The following is a 10,212-nucleotide window of genomic DNA, read 5'->3' on the forward strand; positions in this document are numbered from 1 at the left end:
AAGGAAAGCTAATACTGTTCTTCTCACTTTAGAGCAGCAGCTCTATCTTAAGTGAGTTGGTAGGGGTTGAGAGGAATGGCTGGCTTGTATAATATGATCCTTCTTTAATTCTCAAGCCTTGCCAACCAACAAGATCTTAACCTTAAACATTTATTCCTTTTCATAGCATGAAAAAGAGGAAGTGAAGTAGTCTGATTTAACTTTTGTTTGGTAGTTGGTTTGAGTAAACTGGAATCCATCTGAATTGGTGGCATGTGGTTGTTGTGGTCTTTCATACTTCATTGGAAAGAAAGAGAGGCTTCAATTTCTACTTTTTGGGGTCTAGCAATTGTCAACTCGAATAGAGAAAGAACAATACATCAATCAATGTGAAAATTATGGGAAGAAAGCTTTGGTCCGCACCGTATTCCCATTAACAATCCGTGTGCTCTAATTAATTATTCATTTGGGATAGCTTTTTTATTGCTTCTTTAATAAGCTTTTCAGTACAATGATTTTTTTAATTTTAAGGTATAGGAAGCTTATTTAAGAAGCAGTAAAAAGGTTGTCCCAAACGAAGTTTAAATTAACCGCATGATCGATGACCAGACTACTCGGTAATAAGTCATTGATCATTCTTCCTTATTTGATGACCCTTCTCAAGATAAGAAAGAGTAATAAGTCATTGATCATTCTTCCTTATTTGATGACCCTAAACCCTATAGGCTAATTTACTTTTCGATCTTAGAACTTGTGATTTGCATGTATACCACCAATAAATATTTACCTCTTCTATTGCCTGATCATAATAATAAGATTTAAGCTTTCTTCAGTACCTATTACTTGTCTCTTAGTTTTTTTTTTTCACAATCAAGCAAGAAAGCAAAGCATTTGAAAAAAAACGAGGTTTTTATTTTGGTTGGCTGATGTCTGGCTGGTCTTCATATGTTTGAAATGGTATTCTGATGGCAGAATTTCAAACGACTGGAAATAAATTGAACTATATGCTTAAGGTAAAAAATAAGTAAATTTGAAAAAAAAGAAAAAGTAGAACAATAGCGTGATATATTATGTGTGGAATATAAATATGATTGTGTTGATTAATCATATTGTTCTGTTGGCTCGGACCTCAAGTTTCTCGTGCTCACCGAAGAGTAAAGGGGGTTTACCCCCTGCTTGGGTACGGGTGTTTTGCAACTGAAAATTCTTTTTTAATGTGTAAAGCCCCATCACTGCGTACCTGAGCGCCGCGATGCTACATACACGAGCACCCCGAGATTAAACGACAGATCAGCAAAGCGCCGCAGCTAGCGACATAGATACAACACTGCAACAAATCATGACAGAGGTTCAAGCATCGCATCCACTTCAAACTGGCATCGAATGCAGCGCTGCGAAATAGATTGGACGATTTTCTTCTTTCTCATTTTTCTGAAGGGTTGCGTCCCTTGAGGTTATTTTATTTGGTTTTCTCTTCTATTTTGAGTGTGTAGATATTAAGAATAGTGCATGTGATGAGAGAAGCAAGGAGAGATTGAGACATAAGAGATATATGTACCTATTTCTCTCAATTTTTATAATGAATTTATTGATGTGGTGTGGCTCCGTAGTTTTTTTCTCTATTTTGAGATTTTTCACATTAAATCATGGTGGCCTTTACTTTAATTTTTCGTTGCTTTTGCTTTTTTGCTTGATTCAACATTATGGTGTTTACTCCTCCTCATCTCCCCAACAACTGGTATTAGAGCGAGGTTGTTTAGTTTGAGGAGGAGTAATGGAGGATAAAGCAAAGATAAAAGATTGAGAAGTTTAACGGTTTGAACTTCTTATTTTGGAGGATGCAAATTGAAGATTTGTTGTATTAGAAGAAGTTGTATTTACTGTCGGAAGGAATCACAAATTAAGAACCCATATTCTATGACAATGGAGGAATGGGAGCTAGATTCTTGACCGGACTACACTAGCTAGCTAGGTTTGATACAACTTTCACTTTTCTCATTTGTTGCATTTAACATTGTAAATGAGAAGACTATAGTCGTTCTTGTGGTTGCACTGGCCAAAATGTATGAGAAGCCATCAGCCTCAAACAAAGTATTCTTGATGAAAAAGTTATTCAATATGAAGATGTTTAACATCACTCCAATGGCAGAACACCTGAATAATCTAAACACTGTGATGAGTCAATTTTGTTCAGTTAATTTGCATCAATTTTGATGATGAGGTGAGAGTATTGTTGTTATTATCTTCATTGCCAAAAAGCTGAGATGGTCTTGTTACTGTTGTGAGTAACTCTTCAGAAAGTTCAAAGCTGAACTTTGAGGACATTATTGAGTTAGTGCTTAATGAAGAGGTTCCAATAGGGCGAACTGTGAATCTTCAAATTATGCTCTAAATGTTAAATCAAGAGGAACGGGTTTAGAGACAAATCAAAACAAAGGGAAATCTAAATCCAAGAGAGAAAAGTCCACTTCAAGTAAAAGAAAAGTTGTGTGGAAAGAAGGAACACTTGAAGAAGGATTGTATAGTTCCAAAGAAGGGCAGTGCTCGAGTACAAAACAAAATTATCATTCTACAAATGATGTCGAGTGGCTAAGAGTTTATGTTTTGAAAATTAATGAAAACGCTTTATGATGTATAGATAAGAGCATAGGGATAATGATATATAACAAGGATATGAAGCATGCATTAAACATTAACATTATGTTATTATATTTTAAAACAAAAAATATTATACTGTAATTACCTAAATTAAATAAATATGAAATGAATTTATATTATAATATATTTATATCTCACTTGCCCATAAATTAAGAATTATATAAATTCATTAAATATATTAAAATCAATTGAAGAAAGAATAGTCACATAGTATTATTAGCTTAAAGTTAAAAAAATTGACTTATATAAAATAAATAAAAAAACAAATATTAGAAAAATAATCATTTGAAAATATAGCCAAATAAAGAAAATAAAATTAGAGTTAACTTACTATTAAGTTATTTGTATAATATATTACAAAATAAATAGAATAAACAACTTAAGTAATATTTATGCAATATACTTTCAAATTAAAATTTATCATTCAAGAAACATTTGTTTGCTATTTTTTTAATTTAATTGGACTCATAGACAACATGTTCATTTCATTTCAAGCACTCATAACATTATATGCTTCATTATTATAAAGTGTTTGTATGATTGTATCTCATAACTAAATGTCAAGATTATTACAGCTGTTTTTAAAAGAAACTTCTTTATTTTTAAGAAAATAAAAATTATTTCAAAACACTAATGAAATATATTAAAAAAAAAATTTTAAACATAATAACAAAAAACAATGCCAGAAAAAACCATAAGATTTTAACTCGATGAGGATTTGGGACAACTTTTTAGCTAATTTATTATTCAAATAACAATTATAATCTCTTTTGACTACTATTTTTTATTATTTTTTTAAAAAATGTATTATAAAAAACTATTTTCAATAATTATAATATTAAAATTATTTTCTCTATAAAAATTTCATAATCAATTTTATAAAAAATTATTTTCAATAATTATAATATTAAAATAGCATACATATCTGTCACAGATGGGACAAAGCGGTTACGTAGAATTCTGATGGCTGGACGTCTCTGATCCCGCTAGAATAGCTGTTTTGTACGAATATTATTAAAAACTTCGGGTTTCCTCGATGTCATTGGGTACCTTCCACAGCTGGACCTACCATAACTGCCGAGTCGAACCAACCGACCGGTCCATTTCAGGCATGCGGTTCACTCCCGCGCTCTTCGCCTTCCCCTTTTCCCACCTTCATCTCTCCTCGGCGGTCGCCTTAAAATATTTAAAACCGTATGTATCACAAATTTCCGCTGAAACCAGATTCGGTCCTCTTCATCCAAGTGTAGTTTTCCGGTTATCGATCGGGTTGTGAGGATTGTTTTGTCTCAGCATTGTGATAATTTGATCTGAGGCTCGTTGGATAGTTAGGGTTTGGATCGTAACGGGGAAGCGACGGCCGCCGGAGGCGGAGCCGTCGGATGGCGCTCTTCAGGAGGCTGTTCTATAGAAAGCCACCAGATCAGCTCCTGGAGATCAGCGACAGAGTTTACGGTAATGCTCGTCTTCTGCTTCCTTTCATTCTCTCGCCTTAGTGCTTGTTTTCGTAAGGAACGGTTGGGAAATGGATAGGATTTTACTTTTGTTTCCCCGATTTTAGCAAGTGGGGTTGGAAGAAGGATTGTTGTTGAATTTTGGTCGAAAAAGTGAGTTCGGTTATGAGATTGAGTTTGCTCGGGATCGAAGCTTCTATGTGGGATCTTCACCTTGCTTTAATATTTATCTGCTCAGGAATATTGAGAACATCTTATTCCACCTAACGTACATACAGTTAGTTCATTGCTAATAATATGTTAGAAGTACTATAACTAAATTTCCACTTTGATTGTTCTCTTTATCAAATTATTTCTTTTATTGTAGTGTTCGACTACTGCTTTTCATCGGAACATTTGGAAGAAGATGGGTATAAGAATTACATGAATAACACTCTGGTACAGCTTAAGGGCTATTTTCCTGATGCTTGTCTCACGGTGATTAATTTCAGAGAGGGGGAAGGAAAAAACCTGGTTGCAGAAATTCTTGCTCGCTTCAATATTAGTGTCATTGAATATCCTCACGGATACCATGGATGTCCGCTGCTTCCCTTGAGGATGGTCTACCAATTCTTAAGGTTATGTGATAACTGGCTGTCATCAGAAGGGCAGCAAAGCGTTCTCCTAATGCACTGTGAAAGAGGAGGATGGCCTGTGCTTTCTTTCATGCTTGCTTCTCTCATGCTCTACAGAAGTCAGTACAGTGGAGAGGAAAGGACTCTTGAAATGATGTATAAGCAGGCTCCAAGGGAGCCCCTCCAGATGTTTTCTCCCTTAAACCCGTTTGCTTCACATCTGAGGTACCTCCACTACATCACAGGAAAAGGCAATGGGATACAGTGGCCTCTATGTAATGTGCCGTACAGTTTGGACTGCCTTATTCTTCGAAATGCTCCATATTGTGATGGCAAGGCAGGATTTAGGCCATTTGTCCGTGTGTGTGGTCGGGATCCTTCTAACCTGGTTGATGAAGGCCATAGGGTCCTCTTCACTTCACTAGAGAAGAAAGAGCTGGTTCATAATTCTGTACAGGTAATGTCTAAAATCATAGCAAATTGTTGTTTACATTGGTATTTTACGACTAGAAATCAATTATCATCAATTGCAGGCAGATGGCACAAAGATAACAATAGATGTTCGTTGCAGCATTCAAGGTGATGTTGTCCTTGAGTGCATATGTTGGGATGAAGATCTAGAACGTGAGGAGACGATGTTCAGGATTATGTTCAACACAGCATTTATTCAAGACAACGTTCTGCTTCTAAATAGTGAGGAGATTGACATCATATGGGGTATGGAGGACCAGTTTACTAAGAACTTCAAAGCAGAGGTAGGTGCTTGCTTCTTTTTCTGTGGAGTCAATTTTAAAGACGCTCTGCTGGTTGAAAGTACATTCATGGCTGAACCAGGTAATATTTTCAGAATTTGATGTTGGTTCCACAACCCCCCAAGTTGTAACTACAGAGCAGGATGAAGTGGAAACTGAGGAGTTCTTTGAAGCGGAAGAGATCTTTAGCAATTCCGATTTGCATGATGGAACAAGGGACCTGGATATTCACTCAACTCCAATCGAAGTTCATGACAGCAGCCTGCCTGAATTTGTTTCAGATCATAAAGACACGGAAAATATTAGTTTAGAATTTGACCATCAGAATCTGAAGAACGGGCTTGCACAAGAAATTCTTACTTTGGATGACCCAAATGTTTTGCCAGAGATGGAAACGGAAAAACAGCTAGGAGCCAGCCATGGTGATGAAAGCCAGAGGTTGGACATTGAAAACACGGACATCATTGTTGGAACACATACACAAGACTCAGCATTTATAGAAGAAAATACGTTCATTACTGGAAATCTCAGAATTGATTTTAAAAATTCTTTCAGCAATATTCTTGATGATAAGAAAGTAATTTGTACCGCAGTATCAACAGACGAGGCTAAACTTGGCCTACAAATCAAACTTGCAAAACAGAATAATGAAACTTGTGACATTGGAGGGCAATGTTTTCATGATTCCAGCCCTGATAGGACCCCTAAAAGGGTTGATCTGAGTCAGTATACCAAAAGAATTCCTAATTTGGCAGATGATCCGATGAGCTTGCCTGAAATGAATGGTTTGATACACGAAGTGGAGGGCCTTATGAATACAGATACTCGAGAAGTCTTTGATGGTGGTGCTTTAGGTCATGCAACTAGTCAGTTAGAAATTATACTTGCAGATCAATCAGAGTTCAGCTTTAAAAATGAAGAATCGGTGAAGGTTGAATTTCCCGAAGGAGGCTGTGTTCATAGTGGAAACTGGTCTGAATTCGGGAACTTTAATTTGATTTGTTACAAAGAGGATGCAAATGATAAACATAATTTTGAAGCTAAAGAACATACTATTTTAGCATCTAACGGACTTGAACAGGGCTCACAGGGAAACGGGCAAATTATTTCATGTGATATGACTCAGAAATTTGAAACTCAATTGTTTTGCGATGAAAGGAGAAGCTCAGGGATTGAAAATTCTTATCCCACTACTGGTACTGATTTAAACAAGAAGCCTATTCATGATAGCCAAGGTGCTCAAACTGGGAACTCAGAAATTATTGATTGGATGGAACACAAAGAAGTAAGTCGAAATTGCATTAAGGATGGCTTTGTTTCCCAAAATAGTGTTTTTCTTGAGCTTTCTTGTGAAAATAAAGAGGCTCATGTTGATAGAAAGAAGAATGAGGAACAGCAGTCTGCTACATCACAGAAACAGTCTAGCATAGCACCTTCTGATCCAGTTCCCATTGCACAAAAGGATAAACTACAAATATCAGCTGGTGATAATGAAAAACTTACAGAACCACAACTTGTAATTATCCAAACTTCTGTGAGCAATGATTCAGAAGTTAATCATGCCCATTTGTCATCTTTCCCATTTACAAACAGCAGCTCGTTGCCTTCTATGGCCCCCTCAATATCATCCATGCCACATCCAAGCTTGAGAGAAGATCCCTTTTCACTTTCATCTGCACCAACATATCATTCACTCCCTTTTTTGTCTCAATCTTCTCATTCTGGTAGTCTTCTCCATGAAACCCCTTCTTCGCCTCCTCATCAACCTCATATGTGTTTGAAAGACAAACTTCCTTCACACTCACATCCCCCACCACCTCCCCAACCTCCTCATCATCCTCCACCCATGCATTCCAGAGATTCACCTAAACGTAAACATTCTCCTCCTCTCCCTCCACCTCAAAGTTCACCTTCTACATCCCTGTCTCCACCCCCACCTCCACCCCTACCTCCAGTGCAATCCATTCATCCGAGATTATCTTCCACAGTTGCTAGATCCAACTGTTCAGGTAGTCACCTCTCTTTACTTCCATATAGAGAAGCTTGTCAAGCGCCACCTCCTCCTCTAGTAACCCCTCTTAGTAAAAAGCAAAGTGCTAGTGAATTACTTGCTTCATACCTACCTCCCTTACCTCCTATCAAGGTCAATAGTCCAACTAAATCCCTTTCAACAACTTTCACAAATTCGTCATTCACTGTTTGGAAATTTGATTTTGCATTGTTTGCATCCCACCTGGCTTTTTTGCCCTTTATGGAGTTTCAAAATTCTACTAAAGTCCCTATGTCAAAATGTCCATCTTCATCACCTTTGCATCATGTTAAAAAGTCCAAAACATCAAATTTTTTCAGTGCTGAAATTTCTACACCATCTTATGCATCTACTTTTCACGAGGGATCTCCATCACCTTCCGGAGGCACATCTCCTACAATTCCAAGAACTTTTAATCCGTGCCAAATCCTTGGAGAAAATACTCCCCAACCTCCACTACCACCCCCTCTTATTGGATTTCCATCTGCACCTGTCACCGAAAGATGTAAAGGAGCTCCATCTCTACCACCTCACCCCTTAGGGGGTTATGGGCAAGGTTCAACTCCATCCTCTCTTGGACAAACTATATCCTCACGACTAGCTCCTCCTCTTCCCTACAAAGGACCTGTTGTCGCACCACCTTCACCACCTTCACCACTATCTGTATCTCCTCCACCTCTTCTTTCTCCACAAGTCCCAACTCCTATTTTTAGAGGAGCTTCACAACTCCCTTCCCTCCCTGGAGGACTTGTGGGAGGACCACTTCCATACCCCCTGCCTAATTTTGAGGGAATTCCAACACCATCACGTATTCATGGAATGCCTAGGGGACCACCACTGCCACCACCACCCCCTCCTCCTACTTCTGGTGGAGCTCCTACACCAGCGCTTACACCTCCCCCTGAAGGTCATAGGGTAGCACCAACTCCATCTTCACTCCCTGGAGGACTTGGGGAAGCTCCACCACTGCTTCCTTCTCCTAGAGAATTTGGTGGACCTCCATCACTAACCCCACCTTTTGCTTTTGGATCCAGCGGAATTTCTTTAGAACCACGTTATCATGGTGGACATGAGGGTGCTCCTCCACCGCCACTTCCACCTAGTGGATATCATGATAGAGATCCACCTACATCATCTACCACTAAAGGAGGTGTACCACCTCCTCCAATGCTTCCGAGGACTCCAGGTGTTCCCCCGCCACCTCCAAGTTCTGGCTTGAGAGGGCCACCACCACCATTAGGCCCCATGACTGGTGGAAAGGGACTTGGATTTGCACGTGCTGGTGTTCCTTCTACAGCCATAAAAAAATCAATTTTAAAACCATTGCATTGGGTTAAAGTAACAAGAGCTACGCAAGGGAGTTTATGGGCAGAACTACAAAAGTATGCTGATGCACAGAGGTATAATGCTTTTAGCTCTCTTCTTTTTTTTATTCTTTCTCATCAGTTACAAAATAGGCTACGTTATTATTAATCTTAAGACTGCGATTCCTTGTAGTATTTTAAGTGCTGAAGCCTTACTCTAAAACAGAAGATTTGCCATGTAAAAGGCATTATGAATGCATAAAATGTTTCACTGCCTTGACCTTCTTAAAAAACATGTGTACAAAAGTTAAAAAACTTAATAGTTTATGATTCTTGATTTTCTTTATAGTTTTCTTTTCACTAACGGGCTAATTTTTGGTTCAGCACTACAGAATTTGACATTTCAGAGCTTGAGACTCTTTTCTCTTCTGTTGTTAAAAAACCAGACGGTTCTAAGTCGGAAGGACACAAATCTATTACTAAATCTGATAAAGTGCATCTGGTATGTTTCTTTTTGGCTTCTCCAAAATAGTGAAAATAAACCTTTGAAAATAAAGAATTGGTAATGAGTATTTTCTCGTTTTCTTCTTTTTTGCCTTATCATATTCTATGTTATTGTATCAATATGCAAATGTGATTTATGATGAGTACTGGTACTGTTCATTGGATGCTTCTAGTTATATGAAATTGGCAGTATATATATATATATATATATATATATTAATTGGCAGTTGAAGTACTTAGCATCTCTTAGTAGAAGCCTATTAAGGATAGTGAAGTACTCTATTGATTCAAGAGGACGTAGTTGATGGTTAGCTCCATAGGAGGCTGACAGTGTGTTAGCTGACAAGCAGAGGGAGAGGTCGATAGGAACAGCGGTAAACTTTTCTGTAAATCTTAGGTTTTCAGTGACATATTAAGGTTGTTGATGTTAGATCTGAGGCAGTGACCATTAAAGTGTTGGCGGTGGCTTGATTAAAGACAGTGATGTACGCTTTAGCTATAGAAGTGGGGAAGCTGAATACTACAATAATAGGAAGATTATTATTGTATTATAAACCTTGAGATTGATTAATTGTTTTGGTTTAAAGAACGTGAGATTGAAGGAAAAAAACATAACAAAGACTTTTGAGATAAAATTAACAAACTGTTTGGGTGAACAAATATTGCATCTTGTACGCATCTTTACAGTTGTGGAAATATCGATCCATGTGTTTATGGATGTAGGTGAACTTTGTTGAACCACTTATATATCTTGTCCCTATTTTCGGGTTTTATCCTTACAGATTTTTTTGTTTTTGTTTTCATTAATTGACATTGCTCTTAGATGCACTTTTTGTTTCTAACAATTAGTATCAGAATTAGGGTAGCTTTATAGTTCTACTAGAAAAGTGAAAGACATTCAAACATTATAAAGCGAAT

General features: G+C 37.5%; 1 protein-coding gene across 1 annotated transcript; it reads left to right on the top strand.

Annotated features, from left to right (window-relative positions):
- Positions 1-3,708: 3,708 nt before the first annotated feature.
- LOC110095513 (formin-like protein 20) lies at positions 3,709-9,765 on the top strand. The gene is made up of 6 exons (XM_020821096.2): positions 3,709-4,092; positions 4,459-5,162; positions 5,239-5,460; positions 5,540-8,886; positions 9,175-9,292; positions 9,712-9,765. Exons 1-6 carry the CDS (start codon positions 4,020-4,022, stop codon positions 9,763-9,765), a joined length of 4,518 nt encoding a protein of 1,505 aa, XP_020676755.1. The 5' UTR covers positions 3,709-4,019.
- The last annotated feature ends 447 nt before the right edge of the window (positions 9,766-10,212 follow it).

The sequence above is a fragment of the Dendrobium catenatum genome, unplaced genomic scaffold, assembly GCF_001605985.2.
Source record: "Dendrobium catenatum unplaced genomic scaffold, ASM160598v2 fragScaff_scaffold_827, whole genome shotgun sequence".
NCBI lineage: Eukaryota > Viridiplantae > Streptophyta > Magnoliopsida > Asparagales > Orchidaceae > Dendrobium > Dendrobium catenatum.